Here is a 19,290-nt window from a genome sequence, read left to right as displayed (position 1 = left end):
AAATTGGAGTATTCAATTTGTGTATCTCAAATTTTTTAATTTTTTTAATAGAAATTAAATAGTCTTATTTCTGTATGATAGTTTAATTTTTGTATGTTTATAAATCGAACAATTTAATTTCTGTACTCATAACAATTTTTTTTTTGAATTAAAACGCGCTAAAACACAGTACAGTAAAGTGGAATAATTAGATTTCAAAATAAATTAGACAGTCTAATTTTTATTTTTTTAATTAAATAATTTTACATTAAAAAAAATACTATTACTACTCTAATATAAAAAATAAATTAGTATATAGCAAATAGGCAAATATTAAGGTGGCTTTGTATATAAATTTAATTTTGATGTAAATTATATTTAACTATATAAGTAAAAAAAAATAACCATATTTTATTTTGAGAACTTTTTATTTTTTATATTGTATTATTAAGTGTGAAATCCTTCGTGATGGACTAAACTATGTGTTAAACATTGTTATGGTTATTTACAAAACGTCAATGACATTTTGTATTTTTATAACTAAAATAATATTTTTTTATCAAAACGTCGATGACGTTTTGTCTTTTAATAATTAAAATAATATTTTTTATTACAAAACGTCAGTAACGTTTTGTTCTTTTATAATTAAAAAATTATTTTATTATAAAACGTCATTGACGTTTTGTGCTATTATCACAATTATGTAAAACACTAAAATAATCAAATACTTTGTATTTCACATTAAAATTAATCATATATAAATTTTTTAACCTTATTTTGATTGTATAAATAGTCATTTAAAAAAATATTATATAAATAAAAAACAAAAAATAATCATATTTTATTTTAATTGTATAAATAATTATTTAAAAAAATGAATGTAATTATTATACTATCAGTAAATTAAAATTAAATTTTTTGTATATTAAAAAAGGGATGTTTATTTTCTTTCATTGTTAAAAATAATTAAAACACAAATTTAATTTTAAATGAAAATTAGTGAATCGCAGGCATATGGATTGGATATGAAAGAATTCAAACCTCCCACATATGTATTAGTGTATTTCTTTCTTTTATTAACATAAAGATTGAACGTTCAAAAAACAAAATACAATTAGCAAGGGCAAAAAGATTTGAGGCAGTGCTTTTTTCGTTGAAGTCTCAACACAGCCAAATCCCTAGCTTCCTCGATTTCAATTCGCAGCAGCGATGAGCTCCGCTGGTAAAACCCTCTCTCTCTCTCTCTGAAGCTGCGTGCGTGCATGCTTTCTCTTCTGCTTTTCATAAAGGATAAATTTTGAATCTATGCCTCAATCGGATTCTAACACATTATTTATTCATTTAGCTGATTTCGTTACACACTCGATATGTGATTATTGATTAGTTTTTTTATATATTTAAAAAGTTTTTTTAGGGGGGTGTTGAGGTAGGGTGAGACTCGAACTGTTTAAGTATGTAAGGTGCTAATGCAGATGTAAAACCCCTAATTTATAAACAAATTTTACCTTTTTTTCTTTTTCTATGGCCACTGTAGTTTTGATTTACTCTTGGTGGATGCTGCCATGGTTTGAATTCTAGCTGTAGGCTCGTTTTTATTTGCATTGATTGCTTACACTTTTGGGGAAAGGTGAAGGTAAGTACTTTGTGGTTGGATATATACGTTTTTATAAGTCCTTGTTCCGGGAACTTCGAATTATGTTAATGTAAGCAGCTCATCAAATTTTACGAGTGAAAATCTGTGGTTTTGTGGCTCAAGGAGCATGCCTTGTAGAGTTGTAGTTTATCATAATCTGTCTGGATATGTGGATATAAGATGGATTTGCCTTTGGATAACAGCTTAGTTTTTCGTGTTTCAGATACCATCAATGCAAATTCTGCTGAGTTTGTCAAAGAATCTGTTCCAGGGACAAGCCTGGAAAAACAGCAGGATGATACAAGTATGGATTTCGGAATTTATGTTTAACTTAAGTTTTCCTCGGGATGGCTGTCTCGATGATTTTTGAGATTTGATGATTGTAGTGACAAATTCCCTAATGTTGTCCATGTCTTGATAGAAATAAAAGCTCAAGTTGATGCCATGTGGGGACAAATGAAGAAAGGAGTATCTAATGATATCCTCAGAAGGTTTACAAGCAAGTCTAATTCCACTGGAAAAAGAACTGCAAAGAAGGGAGCTTTTGTAAGACCTTACAGTTGCTTTCTGTCTATGAACCATGGGATTTCTAGATAAAGTTCTTTTAGCTGTTGTTAGCACGAGTTTAATAACTTCCAAATTTAATAACTTTGAACACAGAATTGTTTGTCATATCTGGGGTTAGCACCAAAGGCAACTGAATCTGTTGGGCAAGCCGCTTCCTGTAATGGGACTGTAATGGAGCAGAGCAATACAAGTGATGAAGCCAAGAAGCTTGCTGCTAATGCTCTTGCAGCAGTGAAAGATGATGCTGCTGCTTCTTCCTCTGGCAGGGGAAAACTTGTGGTAAGCACATTCTCATTTGACCCAAAAGTAGGGGAAAACTCATAGAAGACTTGAGGGATTGTGCATTGATTTATTTCCTCATGTTCTAAATTTCCAAATTTTAAGGATTTATATATTAACATCCCTGAATTATAGCATGAAGCCTTTGAAATAATTCTGGCTTTAATTGTATGTCTTATATGTCGTTCCAAAATTATTTATTTTACCAGTGCCAATTGCATGACCCGTCACTGTTTGTTCATCTGTTTCCTTTCACAGATTACTGAGGTTCGGGACTTTGCTGGTCAAGACATTGAAGTAAAGAAACTCTTAGATTTTGACTCGAAGGAGGCAATGGAAAGAGCCAAAGTTGCTGCACCTTCTGCGGTGGATGCTGTCCTTGAACAAATCAAGAAGAAGCAAAAGCTCAGTGTACTTGATAAGACCAAAATGGACTGGGGAGAGTTTAAGGAAGAAAATAAACTGGAAGGGGAGCTTGATGCTTACAAGAGGAGTTCAGACCAGTATCTAGATAAGGTCTCCTTCTTGCAGCGAACAGATTACCGCGAGTTTGAGAGGGAGAGAGATGCAAGACTGGCTTTGCAAGCCAGGAAGCGGCCAGATATGCGAGAGGAGCCATATGAATGATGGAAGTAGTATAGAATTCCTATCTTTGAAGTATGGTTCAATTGGGAGTTGTTTTTCTAGGGGCTATTGTTCCTGGGAACTGGGAAGGTCTTGATCTCCTAAGAGTAAGATCTATGATCATTGATTGGGGCATGGCCATTTTATTTAACAAGGATCAGACTCTTCCAACTGATGCAAGACATGCACCCAATGAATCTCTCTTGTTTTTATTAAAAGACTAGTAAATTCATAATTTCATTTATAGCCTTAACTTTTAAGTATCTTCTTTAAATATTGTGTAGAGCCAATTAACCAACCCCCAACCCCAATGTTTCTGCAATGCACTTATTCTCGGATGAAAACATTGACATTAAATTTTAAATTTGAATCCTGTAAGAGTTTAATGCTAACTTCATACAGCTAGTTCTTGATGGTTGGTTTCTCTATTGGTCATCTCTTCTTAGCAACGAAATAACCGAAACCCATACAAAATTTTGCCAGTTTTTACCTCTGCTTGTTTGAATTCCTTTGATAAATAAAACCACCATGGAATTTAGTTGTTCAATGGTTCAATTTTCGGCCACTTTTATGCCGAGACATTTTATGCACTCTTCTGAGAGTCTGGATTCACTGACAACAGAAGCAAATCGGAAGAACCGGACGGGTAGATGAAAATATCTTATAAAGAAAAAAAGGTCAGTGAGATTGTCGTTGAATTAAAAATAGAAATTACATTACTGCTCCAAGCAGAAGAGTATAGATGTATTACTCAAGGATAAAACAGCACAACCATTCCCCTTATTATGCACGGAAGTAAAGAGAGCTAATTCGTATTTTGAACACCTGAATTTGATTTTAACAAACAAGACGGTATCATCTCCAAGTCATTGTAAAATTCTTGGGAAAAAAAAAATGAAAACATGAATTTTGAAGCTACTGGCTTTTCAAATGTGAATTGGCTTGTCATAGGTGGCCATGGCGGCTTCTTTCACAGCCTCACTCATTGTTGGATGTGCATGGCAAACACGTGCGATGTCCTCACTCGATGCATCATACTGCAATGCTATTGCTGCTTCGTGGATGAGCTCTCCTGCATTGGGTGCCATAATATGCACTCCCAATATCTTGTCTGTCTCCTTTTCGGCCAATATTTTTACTAATCCTTCAGCATTGTCGATTGCCTTAGCCCTGCTGTTAGCCATGAAAGGGAACTTCCCAACACGGTACTCAACACCGAGTTCCTTTACCTGTTCCTCTGTCTTCCCAACAGATGCGACCTCCGGGTTTGTATAGACAACACCGGGGACCTTGTCATAGTCCACATGGCCAACCTTACCAGCTATGTACTCAACACAAGCAACTCCATCTTCTTCTGCCTTGTGTGCCAACATGGGGCCTGGAATTACATCTCCAATTGCATACACACCTGAAACATTTGTGGCAAATCTTTCATTTACCAAAATACGCCCTATCTTGTCTGTTTCCACTCCTATCTTGTCTAACGCAAGTCCAGCAGTGAATGGAGTCCTGCCAGCAGATACAAGAACAACATCTGCTTCAAGCGTGGTCTGTTCACCACCGGCAGCTGGTTCAAGGGTCAGCTTCACGCCATCCCCAGAAGTATCAACTCCAACCACCTTAGTCTTCAGCATGAACTTCATGCCTTGCTTCTCAAGAGAACGTTGAAACTGCTTGCGAACTTCCCCATCCATGGATGGAACAATATCCGGTGCAAACTCCACAACAGTCACCTCGGATCCAATTCGGCCCCATACCGATCCCATCTCTAGGCCAATATAGCCAGCCCCAATGACCACAAGTTTCTTGGGGATTTCAGTTAAAGCAAGAGCTCCTGTAGATGATACAATTTTCTTTTCATCAATCGTAACACCAGGCAAAGATTTCACGTCTGAACCGGTGGCAATTATGATATGCTTGCCCTTCACGACAGTATTCCCACCATCGAGGGTTTCCACTGATACTTCAGAGGGCGAAACAAATTTACCATATCCTTTGACATAGCTCACCTTGTTTTTCTTGAACAAACCTTCAATACCCCGGGTAAGATTAGAAACAGCTTTATCTTTTTGAGCCATCATGGCTGCCAAATCAACCTCAACAGAGGAGAACTTGATCCCATGGTTGGCAAATGCATGTTGGGCCTCATGGTACATGTGGGAAGAATGCAAGAGCGCCTACACCAAGATATGAAGGAACCATAAACGAGTAGATTGGTTAGAAATTATACCACAAGTATTCTTGAACTACACATGGAAGCAAATTAAAACCTCAACAAAGTATTACAACCTTCCTAGTTCGCCTTAAGCTATCTACGAAACTGATTTCGTAAGGTTGATAATCCAGTTCCTATGAATGCTTATACCTTAACTATGATCTTAATGAATCAAATTAACTCATTCACACAAGCAGGTGTAAAAATAACGCAACATACAAATCTAAAGCAGAGCAGAAGTAAAACAGAATGTGACTAATGAGCACAGTTGCAATCAATTCCGAGAAAGCAATGAAAATTATAATAGAATTGGGGAAGCAATCGAAAGTTCATTGATTGGGAAGGAAGAAGAGGAATCGAAATGGAAAGGAAGGACCTTGGAAGGGATGCATCCAACGTTGAGGCAGGTGCCACCGAGGGCGCCGCGCTTCTCGATGCAAGTGGTCTTGAGACCGAGCTGAGCCGCCTTGATGGCAGCGACGTAGCCGCCGGGGCCACCTCCGATGACGACGACGTCGTTTTCATCAGATCCAGAGGCGAATCCTCTCGACCTAATGAACGAAGAGAGCGAGAGAGAGTATCTAAGCGTCTCCGATGACACGCTCTTCGTCGCAAGCTGGTAACCCTTTCTCCTCGCCAAGTTCGCCATAGCCATTTTTCTTCTCTTCTCTCTTTCGACTCACCGCACTTTCTCTCCTCTTTTTTCTGAACCTATTAACCTAACACAACACACAAAACAGTGAAACACAGAACAAAAGAAATTAGTGTTTGATTCGATCTCGGCCCTTCATTTTCGGGGTTTTCTGATTATTTATTATGTATTATTTGGTGGCAGCTATTTTGGACCGTTGATGATGATGATAATGTTTCCTTTGAAATATTCTGTTTGGTGGCTGTGCTTTTTTAAAGGCAAAGCTTGGACTCACAAATTACAATACGCCACTCTTATATATATTATAATAAAAGGAATAAAATGAGAATTAAAAGTTGTAGCAGGCGAATTACAAAGTTAATATTACTAAGGTAAGATAATTAGGTAAGTGAAAATTTGGTTGTGTTGTTAATAAAGCTAAACCATTCATTTTGATTTAGAAGTGTAGAGAGGGGCTACTATAATAAATGGATAATAAGGAAATAACGGCCTTATACACCTTACCTTACCTTAGCAAAGGTTATGCAGTGCTACCCACACCTTCCTTGCAATACAAACGGACAACATATGAATCACAATTGGTTGCATTTGCTACACACGTGATCCTTTTGATTATATTTTATACACGACCAAGAAAATATCCTCAGAAAAGATGGGATGAGGGATTGGTTAATCATATTATCATCATAGAGTGCCAAAGGATGATATTTCCTCCATGCTAGGTTAGCCCCACCAGCAAACATACATACATACAGCAATAAAAGGTTCAAATAATAACACAACCAAGATTCGAAACTATAACGTGTCAAATAAATCGCCATTCAAGGTGATATGCTAGATAATAATGTAAGAATGTAAGAATGGGGTTTTCATGCAAAACTACAAAGAGCAAAGCATTGCTGAATGATGATAAGTCTAGTTCATATCTTATTTACACCAAAAAGCATTAACAAGGCAAGGGGCTAAAAAATCAAAACAACGATGGCGAGGGACCCTTCCTACTCCGCCAAAATTAGTTACACTTGTCTCTTCATGTACCAACATAAACTGGAAAATCAGAACTCCCAATTAAATAGGTCTCCCCCCTAACTCCACCAAATATCCCTTTCTATCCCTACAAAACTGCTGGTTGTCTTTTTCTTTTTTTCTTTTTTTTTATAACTCTGAAAGCCTAAAAGAACAGATTAATCTTCAAATGAAAGGAACATTTCTGAATCATTAGAATTGCAATTTACAATCCCACTTTTTACTCTGACAAGCTTTTCAATCTATTTCGGGTCTCTTCAGACAGGTTACAAGCCTTGAATCTTCTTCTCCAGGGCGAAGAACATGACTCAACAATGCTTTGGACAGGGGACAAGCATATGACAATCACAGTGAGATTGTCTGATGTATTTAGGCGCAATGCTTCCTTCACCAGTTCCCGGGCACTTTGCTGTGGGTCGTCATGCCTTCTTAATCCGCGACGAACAAGGCTAACGGCAACTTGGCTGGACATAACATCCCAGATCCCGTCACACCCAATGATTAAGAACTCATCCTCTTCGGTCAAAGTAACCAGTTGAACATCTGGCTCTGCTATAAGAGGGGATGCAATACCAAGTGGAAACTTAAAGTCCCAATCACCCAGGGCACGAGTTACCGAAAGATAGCCATTAAGATATCCATCATCAATGAAGGCGCCCAATTCCTCCACTCTCCTCCTTTCTGGCAAATAGCTTGGCCTATGATCTTGAGACATCTCTACAGCCGTACCTCTCCTGCAAAGAACTGCTCGACAGTCTCCAGCATTGGCAACCAGCAAATGATTTCCAAGTATAAGGGCAGTCAATGCTGTAGTCCCACATGAACTACTAACACTCTGTTCATCAGCCAAGGCAAGGTCTGCCCGTATAAAAGCTCTCCGATGAGTGTCTTCCAATTTCTTCAGAAAAAGTGAATCGGTGTCATATGATTGCAGCATATGAGCATCTTCAAAAAATAACCTCATAGCATTCCTCTTAACAAAAGCAGCTGCTTCAGGCCCTCCATGCCCATCAAAAACTGCATAAAATGCACTCGGCATTGGACACTTGAACACAAATCCAAGGTGGCCAGCTAGATCATCTATCCGAATGTGTTCATCATCCATAGATATGCGTGGTCCAATCTCTGCAAAGCTACCAGAACGCACATTTGGAACAAACTCAATCACAGGAGTCTCCAAAATGGAATCTTGAACCTCAGAGCATGCACCCTAACACAAATACAATACTCAGTTAGCACATCAACACAAAAACGGTGAAACAAACAGAACATAAGCCTGATCACTAAAGCTCATAGAGCCTACCAGCAAAAAGTGATTAAAATTTTCAGCCTTTTTATTTTGGGGCTCGATTAGTATTTAGTAATACACTATATTCCAAAATTCGGGTTCACAAATCTCTGCAAAACACTGAACTAGTCGAAGCATAAGATCTTCGTCTTCACCACATCCACCAATTGAAATAAGATAAAAACATCATCATATTCATAATACCGATTTCAGATTTGATAATTAACTATTAACTAACGCAAATTCACAGCTAACTCCAGAATTCTTAATACAGAATAATCAACCAAACAAACATCCCAGAAAATTAAGAGGCGCAACACATAAAAGGAAACACCAGATTCCTTAACCAAAGCACGTCTCCCAATTGAAACAAAAAACCTAATTTTTATTCTGAGGGATTTAAAGGGATAAGTATGTGTAGAATGGAATTGAGAAGGGAACAAAAAAAAGCGTACTTGGCCAAATATGGGGACAGAAGGAGAGGTTGGCGAGACCTCAATCTTAACGTTTTGTTCTTGCGTCACGCACAGATGATACTTCATGTCCAGCATCGGAATACTCTGCTTACAGATAATCTCCGCTTCCGCTACCATGTTCTGGCTCACAATCATCTTCAAACGCCGTTTTCGGGAACGAATTTAGGGTTCTCAAATTTCCCTAATTGAATCCTAAAGCCTTCAAATTGGGTCTGAATTGGGATTCCTTTGCAGAAGAAGAAGAACAACAACAGCAACAGTAACAAAATTAGGGTTTGTTTCTCTCTCTAACTTTCTCTCTCTCTCTCTCTTATTTTTCCTTGCTTTGCAAATTGCAACGAATTCTGCGTAAGTACTTCCAGGGAGCTTAACTACGACGCGGTTTATATACAAGTCAGTGGGCGCAAGATGAAATTTCCGTTATACCCCTACGGATAACCCCGAAAATCTACTTTTTATGGGATTTCGGGGTTCGAGTGAAGGGTAGATTTGTCAAACGAGGAACGGTACGTAGATTCGCCACGCTTCTTCTCATGGGCCAAGTAGATTCGATTCAGTAGTCTATTTCTTTATTTTTTTTAAAACGGAAATTACGAGAATATCCCTGCATATGCTTCTGAACAAAGTTAAGTTAATTAACCCACAGATTAATGAATCAGTAAGTGCATTTTTTTTTTATGTTTAACTTTGCGGCTAAGCTCCTAGCATTTCGTGTCTTTGGTAGCTTTTGTGGATGTTGCGTATAAGTAATTCTTATTAGCATGAATTATTACCTTTCTAAGCATATAAAATTTATAAATAATGTATGCGAGTTGGTTCACTTAAATCATTTGAATATTTATATCATCGTTGATAGAAAAAAAATGGATATCATTTAACTCATGACTCATCAGTGAAGCAACCTTTTTTTTTATCAATCTAAATTACTTGATAAATTATAAATAAATAACTAGACCACAAATTCATAGGAACAAACATAATTGTAGCATTGAATATTAAATAAAATGTTTTAATAATTTGGCTATCATGTTCTTTTTATGTTTTTCCATTATTTTTATTTAATAATATCATTTCTTTTTTTATTATAATTCATCTAAAAAATATAATATAAAAAAATTATTAAAAATAAAAATAATATTATTATTACCCTTTAATGTGATATAAATCCAAAAATTATTGAAGGGATATTCCTAACGTATTGAACTTAAAGATGGAAATACCTTTTAATAAATTTAAGGAAATTTCTCAAATACGGCTAATTAAATAACTTGAATGGTTTTTATGATATAGAATATTTTCCCTATAAGATAAAAAAGCTATGGTTGTACATTAATGTTGGAATTCCACTGCGTACTTGTGTTGGATACCATATCATTCACGTAATATTAAATAAATATATAACTAAGCAATGGCCAATATTAATATATCATGGTCATGGATGCATTCTTGAAAGAAACACAATAATATAATATAAACATATCTTTTTAACCTTAAACACGTTTTACAGTGTCTATCTATCTCGTATGTATAGCAGTATAGGTAAATTCAATTATTTTTCATAATTGAAATTAAATTAAGTAAAATAATATCAATAATTAGCCATTTGCCCATGCCTAAAGAAATAATGATGTAATCCACACGATAAAAGTTAAATGATAAATCGATCTTTGATTTTTTAGTCTACAGATATTTAAGTTTTTGAGAATTTAAAAATACATTTAAGTTTTTTATTTTTTTAAAATTTGAATATATTAATCTCTGAGTTTAATTTATTTAATTTTAAAAATTCTCTTATATGTGCATTTGTATCAACCAGATCAGTACAATACATGTCACATTTAATTTTTTCGTTGAGTCTGACACACCTAAATAAATATAAAAAATCGATATATCCAAATTTTAAAAATATTAAAATATAAATATATTTTCAAATTTTTAAAGACTTAAATATTTTTTTTCAATGATAAATATGTTAGAACTTATCTTAATTATTATGTTATCTAAATAAATGAAACTAACATGTAACAATAATGGATAAGATGCCCAAGAAAGGTGAACAGAAAAAGAAATTGCTTCCCAATATTCCTGCACTATAAAAGTGGAGGGAGCATTGGGTTCAATTCAATGCAATTCAATTCATATACTTCTGTTTCAATTTCAATATTAATCTTATTATGGTTAAATGCTATAGCTTTATTCATCAAAGTACCTTTCCTTTGGTGGTACGCGTGGCACTTTTATTCAAAACCAGGTTGCGTAAAGAGACCTTATTAAAAGAAAATTCCAAATTTTCTAAATGCTATGACTACCAACTATTTTAATTAAGAGATGGTTACCAATAATTTGAAGCCAAAAATCACTTGTAGCAGCTTTCAATAATGTTTGAATAATTGTTACCAATACATAAATAAGATATGCACAAGTGAAAACATAAGTAGTCTATTTACTTTTGGTTTGGATTTTTGTCCCACAGGATAGTAATCAATCAGTGTGGTATAGCTTTATAATTTAAAATACTTTGAATACTAAAATGGAAATGGAAGCCATTCATGAGGTTTGAATAAGGAAAATAAAAGCACCACTATTAATTTTGATGTTTGTAGAGGTATTTGACTATTTGTGATGCGATTTAAATCGACTTAAAAAATAAATATTCGATATAAAATATATAATTTGTTATAATTTAGACTGAATTAGTTTGATTTTATTTTTAAATTTAATTTAATTCGAGTTCAAACTATTAATTTTGAATTTGATCGATTTATTCGATTTGAAAAAAGTTAAAATTTGATCTAATCTAAATTAATATTATTTTGATCAATTTTTAATTTAAATTAGATTGGATGAACAATTTTATTTTCATACCCTAATCGGTTGTATCAATCCTGTTTCTAATCCTATGTATCACATCTGTTTTGGAAACTTCTATCATGTTCACACAAGTTTAAAGCATTCCATATACAAACAAGTTTACTCATACACGTAATTAAAATATGAAAATTTTAGTTAAAATCATTGATTTGATAAACACTATCTTTTTCTTGCCCTTTAATGGATACACTTGTGATATAAATATCCAACAATATCCAATACAAGAATGCCACAACACATCAAAAGAAAATTGATTTTAAGGCAAAAATCTACTTCTCTTTTAGGAAAAAATGAGTGTTTCCAATGAATAAATCAATGAATTATAAGATACAAAATACATCTACTATGATTAAAGGTAACACTAACAAACATACATTTTAAAAATTTAAATAAGCTCAAACCTCAGATTCATGAGTAACCAAAAGAAAGATTGGTAACTATGTACTATATTCTACTCACAGCATCTTGGTTGATGTTCTTTTTGCAGTTTATCCCAAAGGCACAGCACCAACCGTGGGCTTTGATAATGCGCAAGTACATAATTTGATTCACATCCAACATTGTAAAACCTCTCATCATTTTCATAATGAACTTCTTTGCCACCATTCTTGAATTGTTCAATCCATATTCCCATGGCAACATCTTCTAATTTAAAGAGCTAAGAATAAACATATATAAAAAAAACTTTGGGCAGTTAGTTAAATGAAGACACTCTTACATTAAATTATATTGAGTGATGTAATAGAAGAATAACCTCTTGAACACAAGTACACAACTTAAAACAATACAATGATGACAATTTTCACAAATTCACCTATGCTAGAATATATTTAGGATATTATAAATTTATATAGAATTTAGGTATATCTCCTATTAATTTTATATTTATTTAGTTTGATATTAGGTTAATTTCATCATTAGGATCAGATTGTATTATTGGCCTATAAATAGACATTTTTCATAGTACATTCACAGAAACAATAACATCTGAAATCTGAATCTCATTTTTATTTTTGAGCTACTATCATGAATGCTAACAACCTGAATCTAGTTTAGAGTTTAAATCAATTTTAAGCTCCATTTGATTTTAGAGAAGTAAGTCCTTGGTGATGGATGCTTAAGTTTTTACTTAATCCTTAAATTTAAGAAGATGGCAACCATTTAACACGTCCATGGAAAAAAAAAAAAAAAACTTAAGAAGCATATCCTTTTACTATGCAAAAGAACGAAAGATTCTACAGTAACTCAATGAGCATATAAGCTTTTAAGTTTCCATTCCATCATGGTAAACAGAACTTCTAACCTGGAGTTTTCTTTCCTGGTGGCCATTGACAATGAATTTCGCTATGTCTCGGGAGATTACATAGCCAGGACCATGAGCCCATGGTGGGTATGTATCATATGGCCATTCCTGAAACAATAGTAACAAAAACAAATAGATAAATAAACCAAAAAAAACTTGGAGGGGAAACTGCTAATGTAATTTATTAGTAGCAACATGCAGAGGTCAATACCTTCTCACTGATGTACCATTTGCTTTCTTTATCCCTCTCAGGTGACGATTTAGAAGAGATGAGGCCGAACAAAAGACCATTCGATGGCTTTCCTCTGAGGCTAGAAAGCACTTCATCTATCCTAACAAAAGCATCATCATCTGTTTTCATGATGTATTTAGATGGCATGACTTTAGTCTGCATGTTTAATACCAAAATCATATATCAAGTAGCTTATAGAAAGTAAAGACCAAAAGAAGATAGAGCAAGATGGATATATCAAGTAGCTCTACTTACCCCCATAATGCAAATTGCAATTGTCTTCAAAGTAATCAAACTATAATAATCAACAAATGGCATTAATTGAATATCCCCATATGCTTGAGATTCACTCCACAACTCAAAGTTAACTCTATTGTTTTTGTGCTGCATTCAGATAGATAATGAATGTTACCTAGGAGATTTTTATCAAAATGTATAGATTTACTTTGGCAAGTGTTAAATAAATGCATCACTTACAAGCCCAATGAAAAATCGGACAGCAACTTCTCCAGAACGTACAGCCTCATATTGCATCCAAGACCTCCTCAGCGCCATTCGGCGCTCAAAGTTATTTCCAGTAGAGAACACTCCAATCAACAAAACAAGCTTTTTCCTGGTGATAGAAGGAGCCTTCAATTTATCAACATCAACTAAATCGCTATCTTCCATAACGGGTAAGCCTTTTGCCAGGACAGATAAGAGATTTAGGCTGCCTGCTACTTTAACATTGTTGACTAGCCATGGTTCAAGCTTCTGCATCACAAAAAGTCTAAGGTTGGAATAATAATTCTTCTCTTAAAAAAGAAAATGTTTTTTCAGTAGCATCACTCCTCCCATACCTTACCTCCCTGTATGCAAAAGAAGTTTCATGCCTTCCATTAACAGTCATATGAAATCCCTCTGAACCAACCCACAATGTGGCAGTGAAAGGATTCCCTTCAGCAAAGGGGAAATTACCAGTTCTATGTGCACTTTCTGAGGAAACATTAGCAGTTATATCACTAGTAGGTTGACCCACATTTACATTGTCTTCGTTGTTACTTCCAACTTGTACATTGCAGAGAGCAAATCCATCAACTACAAGATACAGTTAGATGATTTAGAATTTTCTGCAAGCCTCAAACTTAAGATATTGCATAATAGCAAAGTAAATTAAAAAGACACTGGTTTTATATGATTGGAGTGTTACAAACTTCGTGTGTAAGAATTGCAACTGGAGCTGTAGCCTATTGATGGATGGAAAAGTCATCTATGAACATTATACTGTCCAAGTAGTTAAAAATGCTTCTTATTTACTATATTTCTAAGGTGAACATAATTATTTAACAATTAAAGGTCTATAATGGATTATTATTTAATGGTGAAAACTTCTTGATAATAAACAAACATCTTACAAAATGTACCTTTCTGGTTAGCAGAACCGCGAGCAGGACACCTTTCCTCTTTTCCCCACCCAAAATTACTAGTCCATGTATTTTGAACTATATATGGTTCCTCAGTCATGTTATCTTGAGGAACTCTTATGTTGTAATATAAGATGATTGGAGGATTTGGCTTCTCTTCAAGCTCTTGTCCAATAAGGACAATTTGAAAGCTGCTATTCCCATTAGGGATGCCAATAATTGTAATAGAAGAATCTTCAACCAAACCGCAAGGGAGCTCGAGAGTGATTCCACTGCCCGATATTGTCTTACCAAATGTGGTCACAGAGAATGGGCAGTTTTGATTTTCTGGGCTTTCTGTATTATTAATCCTAGAAACTTTGTCTTCTTCAACCATAGACAGCAGTTTTTTCCATGTTACAGAAGCTTCTTTAACTCCTTGAGCAGTTTCAGGCAGCGCATCTGACCTCGAAAGCAAGGAATGCAAGTAAGACCATACAATCACAGTATTCGTCTCTCTTTCAGTTAAATTTTTCATGCCATACAGATCATCAAGCCCGTCGACATGAATCAAATGTGGCCTTTCTCTTGGTACCAGCGGTACTCTTTTCTGTTCCACCTTAGATGAGTTAATAGGAGGAGCACTGCTACCACCGTTAACATAATCATCTACTAATTGTTGGTTATGAAAGAAATTATATGCTGATTGTTTTGCTGACTGTTTCTGTGGCTGAAATCCTTTATACCCGTACAGGAAAACCAACATCATAACTAGAGTCATGATCAACAAGCCTCCATACCACTTCTTCATTTTCAGCAAACCTTGAATTAAACGTAGCCGTTTCTGTAGACACATAAATCAAATAACTTTGACTACAAGATTATTAAAAGAGTCACACCAACTAATTTACAGAGTTCAAGTCACATGCATAGCAAAAAACCAGTGATCAGGCTGAACTCTGACTAGCCCTCATTACATGCCCTTTGCATGACAGTAATGGAAAAGATGTCATGTCAACAATTTCAATATTCACACCTCATCTCAAAGACTCAAATACCATAATAAGGCATGGTACATGAGCTTATGCACATGAAAGTGTCATGAAGCCACTTTCCCTGAACTCTAGACTTTCCTTCTCTTTTTGTTTGCCTTATGTTGAAATTTTCTTCTAGGGGGTCAACAAGGATTGAATTCCTGAGCTTTTGGTCATATAAACTTTATATCATGTCATAAAACCACTTGTCAGAAAAGCTTAAACTAATAGAAAGAGGCATATAAATAGTTATAAATAAACCTATTCAAATGCTAAAAATGTATTCTAAATTCTAAAATATAAACACAACTTACACTAATAGTAACTAATTTCCTAGGCAACAGTGGACAGAATTCAGATTATTGAATGTTTTGAATCTTAATTGACCCAGTTTGACACTTCAGTTTCTTTTTGTCCAATGTAGGGCTACATGTAAGTTAACCTACACATACATATTCATGTTGCAAAATGTTAAATGGAAGTAAAGTAAAGGCTACCAATATTTGAGTTCCTATCTCCTAAATTGCACTAATATCTGTATTGCTCTTCATTCTGCTCATTGCTTGCTTTGGTACGAACTATAAAGCAAAGTACAGACCCAATTCAAATTAACTTTTTTGGGGCATGAATAATTGAATATCCGATTTTTTCTTAGTAAAGTTAGTAAAAGCGCAAAACCCGCAATACGGTTATAGTATGTCAACTACAAATCTACACATTTCAAATATCAAGACTATCTTCCGGCACCAGAAAGGAGAGAAGGAGCATAAGCAGAATCGAAAGGAAGGAAGAATAAAAGATTTGAAGTTGAAGAAGAATTCACCCAGAAACTCAGTGGTGACTCACCATTGAATTGAGTTGACGCTGCGAAGTTGCGTCAGAGAAGGTGAGTGTGAGATATGAGAGTGAAGGTGAAAAACATCACTTGCAATATTTCAAAAGCCCTTATTTATTTCTCATTATTTTCTGTAGCATGTACTTGAATATAGTAATGATATCTAAAAGACTAAAACTAAGCTAAAGTAGTACCATGATTTGGTCGGAATCTAAGCTAACGCCGGCAAGGGATGTGCGGTGCGCGGTCGTTGTCGGTAACAAAACACAACGCAATTAGGTAGGTAATAATTATTTGGTGAATAGGGACAGTTTTTCCCCACACTATTTTTGGTCTGAGTGACAGTTGAGACCGGTATGAGTATGGGAACTAATTAATGTTTGATTACATGAAAAAACAAAAATCAAACCTGCAATATCTGATCTGAGAAGATTAACATAAACATTTTGAATATTCCTACACGATCGACTTGCACAAGTGGTTGGTGGTGGTGTTTTTGTATTTATAAGCCTTCTCCTTTTTATCCTCCTAAATCGGTAAATCCATCAATACTATCCTTTTTTCTATGTTTATATTTTAATTATTTATTTTATTAATAGAGTAATAAAAATCTCTTTTAATAAAAGAATTAGATAATTGTTAATCTTTTCTATAAACCTGTTGTATTAAAATATTTCAAATTTTTTCGATTGGTTTAAATTTTTAACAAATACAACTTTTTCGATAAATTTATTTTTGTGTTGTTATGTATATTGTTGGCTAGGTGTCAATGTTTTGGATATTTAGTCTTTTAAAATTTTGTGTTGTGTACCAAAATTTCTATCTTGTATGTATTTTGTTAGTTGTATGTCAATATTTTAGACATATGACCATTTAAATATTTTTGTGTTGTGCATTAAAATATTTTGCTTTAGAATCAAAATTTATGTGCTCTAATCTTCTGAACATATAGGAAAAGAAAATGAAGACGACGACGATAATGATAATGGAGGAGGATGAGAAGAAAAAAGAAGGAGGGAATAAATCAAACAAGAGAAAAAAGAAGATGACGTTGAAGAACAAAAAAAGAAGATGTGACGGCAATATTGAAAGAGGAGAAAGAGGAGAAGTAGGAAGAAGAAGAAGAAGCGACAATGCTTATATATACATACGTCTAAAAAAGCGCATTGTGACTTGGTTGAGTACTTGGTTTAAAAAAACTTGAACGCCTAGCTTTATTGTTTAATTGATATGATTATGGGTTATATTTCTTACAGAAATATATTATGGGTTATAAGTTATAACCCTAAAATTCATTTTAGCATATTCACTTTTCACAATCAATTAACACTTTAGTATTTTTCTTCTTTTCCCATGATTATTTGTGGAGTTATGGATATTTTGTTATCAAATAACTAAAAAAAAAATTAAAAATCCGCAGTGATTCAATCCACAGTTAAGAAGGAATAACACTGTTAACATCGTATTTAAGAGGTAACCAGCAAAGATAACCAAAAAATGATTTGTTAATAATTTGTAATTTTAACGGTGTATATACTTTGTAGAGGCAAATATTAAATTAGTACCGAAAGATTCTGACGCTGACAAAATGGTATCTGACTTTTACTATTGACAAAATAGCTCCTAAACTTCTTTGCTATAGTGGAAGGGGACGCAGTGATGAGGTGCTACCATAGCAGAGGGGACGCGGAAGAGATGCACCATGTTGAAGAAGCAGTGGCAAACACGAGAACGTGACGAGGTACTGCCATGACGGAAGGGGACGCAGCAGCATGCCATGGCAGTCTGGCAAGAGGGGACACAACGGTGTGCTGAAAAAGAAGCATCGAACACAAAGAACGCGGCGAAGTGCAATGACGTGCCATGATGGTCTTCTTCAGCTGCTATGGCGGAAGGAGACAAAGACACAGCAACTTGTTGAAGAAGAAGAAGTAACAAACATGAAGAAAAATGTCGCCGGAAACTCTCTACCATCATCAGAGCTCTCTTTCGACGAATTTTCCATTCACTATGACGTCGTCCTTTTATGATTGGGTGATTTTGTCAAATTTTAAAATCTTTCATGAATTATTTTGTCAATAACAAAAATCAGATATCATTTTGTCAACACCAAAATCTTTCGTATCGATTTAGTATTTACTTCTATTTTGTAATAGAATTTAATTTTCATAGACGGTTGCTGTAGATAGATTTTATTCATAATAAAACTTTAATATCCTGGGTATGTAGAGAAGTTTCTTCTTCTCCCACCCAAAATAGTTGAGTGCATCTTTTGCTATCACAAGAGAAAACAGATAAATATCCCGCACGTAGTCAATTTGTATCATCGAACACAGTCGGACGAATTCATTTTCCAAACACAAAAAGATTATCAGGATCATTGATAAACAAATTTTATTTGCCAGTAGTTTCCCCCTCGCTAATCTAATTGCAGCATGTATGATTGTATACTTGGCTATCATATTTTATTTTGGGGTAATAAGCTTTTATGTATTTGCTATGAATGATTAATTCTATGCAGCAAGAAATAATTTTGTTTCTCAATAAGCTATCAGTATCTCCTATTACTATCAGAGCTATGATTATATATATGTATATATGTACAGCGTAAACTATTTCGATCTATAATAAAATACAATAATTGCTGGACATTATGCTATGGCAGAGCAGTGAGATCCGAGGGAAAAAAGCTGCCACCTCAGATACCTCACCAGTCGGAAGAACTCATTTCTTCAGCAAACAGGTCCTCAAGAAGCCAACTTCTGAGATGATCCACCTCTTAAGCTGAAGGGGAACTGGGCTCATATATATCTCTCTCTTGTATTGAATGAATGTAAGAATGAGGAGGACGACTGTGATATGAATAACTTCGTGAATAGAGAGAGGGTTTGGGG

General features: G+C 34.6%; 5 protein-coding genes across 10 annotated transcripts in view; 1 reads left to right on the top strand and 4 right to left on the bottom strand.

The window, feature by feature from the left end:
• The first annotated feature begins 1,040 nt into the window (after positions 1–1,040).
• Positions 1,041–3,342, top strand: LOC107462520 (uncharacterized). Its single transcript, XM_016081117.3, has 5 exons — positions 1,041–1,201; positions 1,836–1,916; positions 2,034–2,158; positions 2,273–2,458; positions 2,717–3,342. Exons 1-5 carry the CDS (start codon positions 1,189–1,191, stop codon positions 3,083–3,085), a joined length of 774 nt encoding a protein of 257 aa, XP_015936603.1. The 5' UTR covers positions 1,041–1,188; the 3' UTR covers positions 3,086–3,342.
• A 433-nt stretch (positions 3,343–3,775) lies between these two features.
• On the bottom strand, positions 3,776–6,179 carry LOC107462497 (dihydrolipoyl dehydrogenase, mitochondrial). The gene is made up of 2 exons (XM_021125704.2): positions 5,674–6,179; positions 3,776–5,259 (listed from the first exon to the last, which is right to left on the bottom strand). The coding sequence occupies exons 1-2, from the start codon at positions 5,950–5,952 to the stop codon at positions 4,009–4,011; spliced, it is 1,530 nt and encodes a 509-aa protein (XP_020981363.1). The 5' UTR covers positions 5,953–6,179; the 3' UTR covers positions 3,776–4,008.
• Positions 6,180–6,853: 674 nt separating this feature from the next.
• On the bottom strand, positions 6,854–9,086 carry LOC107462509 (probable protein phosphatase 2C 2). The gene is made up of 2 exons (XM_016081109.3): positions 8,719–9,086; positions 6,854–8,185 (listed from the first exon to the last, which is right to left on the bottom strand). Exons 1-2 carry the CDS (start codon positions 8,872–8,874, stop codon positions 7,196–7,198), a joined length of 1,146 nt encoding a protein of 381 aa, XP_015936595.1. The 5' UTR covers positions 8,875–9,086; the 3' UTR covers positions 6,854–7,195.
• Positions 9,087–11,854: 2,768 nt separating this feature from the next.
• Positions 11,855–16,865, bottom strand: LOC107462467 (hydroxyproline O-galactosyltransferase GALT3). Of its 6 annotated transcripts, XM_052254691.1 has the most exons (9): positions 16,408–16,550; positions 15,564–15,743; positions 14,549–15,371; positions 13,990–14,222; positions 13,623–13,898; positions 13,401–13,529; positions 13,125–13,301; positions 12,914–13,021; positions 11,856–12,268 (listed from the first exon to the last, which is right to left on the bottom strand). In XM_052254691.1, exons 3-9 carry the CDS (start codon positions 15,336–15,338, stop codon positions 12,062–12,064), a joined length of 1,920 nt encoding a protein of 639 aa, XP_052110651.1. In that variant the 5' UTR covers positions 15,339–15,371; positions 15,564–15,743; positions 16,408–16,550; the 3' UTR covers positions 11,856–12,061. The 6 variants fall into 6 exon arrangements, with proteins under 6 accessions (XP_052110642.1, XP_052110651.1, XP_052110644.1 ...); XM_052254682.1 differs by lacking the exons at positions 15,564–15,743; positions 16,408–16,550 and adding an exon at positions 16,806–16,865 and having other exon boundaries at positions 11,855–12,268; XM_052254684.1 differs by lacking the exon at positions 16,408–16,550 and adding an exon at positions 16,591–16,789 and having other exon boundaries at positions 14,549–15,743.
• Positions 16,866–18,764: 1,899 nt separating this feature from the next.
• LOC107462534 (uncharacterized) overlaps positions 18,765–19,290 on the bottom strand; it is a gene marked incomplete in the record, with an annotated part of 44,939 nt that continues 44,413 nt past the window's right edge. Inside the window, 1 exon segment of the mRNA XM_016081137.3 lies at positions 18,765–19,290.

This window comes from Arachis duranensis, chromosome 1 (genome assembly GCF_000817695.3).
Source record: "Arachis duranensis cultivar V14167 chromosome 1, aradu.V14167.gnm2.J7QH, whole genome shotgun sequence".
Taxonomy (NCBI): domain Eukaryota; kingdom Viridiplantae; phylum Streptophyta; class Magnoliopsida; order Fabales; family Fabaceae; genus Arachis; species Arachis duranensis.
Note: the sequence above shows the minus strand (reverse complement) of the source record. Positions and strands in the feature narration are given on the sequence as shown.

Coding starts and splice junctions, on each gene's coding strand:
- LOC107462467 (XM_052254682.1), bottom strand. CDS start 16,841: ATGTTTATGTTAATCTTCTCAGATCAGATATTGCAG. Junction 13,302..13,400: donor TTGCAATTTGCATTATGGGG/GTAAGTAGAGCT, acceptor TTAAACATGCAG/ACTAAAGTCATGCCATCTAA. Junction 13,022..13,124: donor AATGGTACATCAGTGAGAAG/GTATTGACCTCT, acceptor CTATTGTTTCAG/GAATGGCCATATGATACATA.
- LOC107462520 (XM_016081117.3), top strand. Junction 1,917..2,033: donor AAAACAGCAGGATGATACAA/GTATGGATTTCG, acceptor ATGTCTTGATAG/AAATAAAAGCTCAAGTTGAT. Junction 2,159..2,272: donor CTGCAAAGAAGGGAGCTTTT/GTAAGACCTTAC, acceptor CTTTGAACACAG/AATTGTTTGTCATATCTGGG.
- LOC107462497 (XM_021125704.2), bottom strand. CDS start 5,952: ATGGCTATGGCGAACTTGGCGAGGAGAAAGGGTTACCAGCTTGCGACG. Junction 5,260..5,673: donor TTGGATGCATCCCTTCCAAG/GTCCTTCCTTTC, acceptor ATCTTGGTGTAG/GCGCTCTTGCATTCTTCCCA.
- LOC107462509 (XM_016081109.3), bottom strand. CDS start 8,874: ATGATTGTGAGCCAGAACATGGTAGCGGAAGCGGAGATTATCTGTAAG. Junction 8,186..8,718: donor CTGTCCCCATATTTGGCCAA/GTACGCTTTTTT, acceptor TATTTGTGTTAG/GGTGCATGCTCTGAGGTTCA.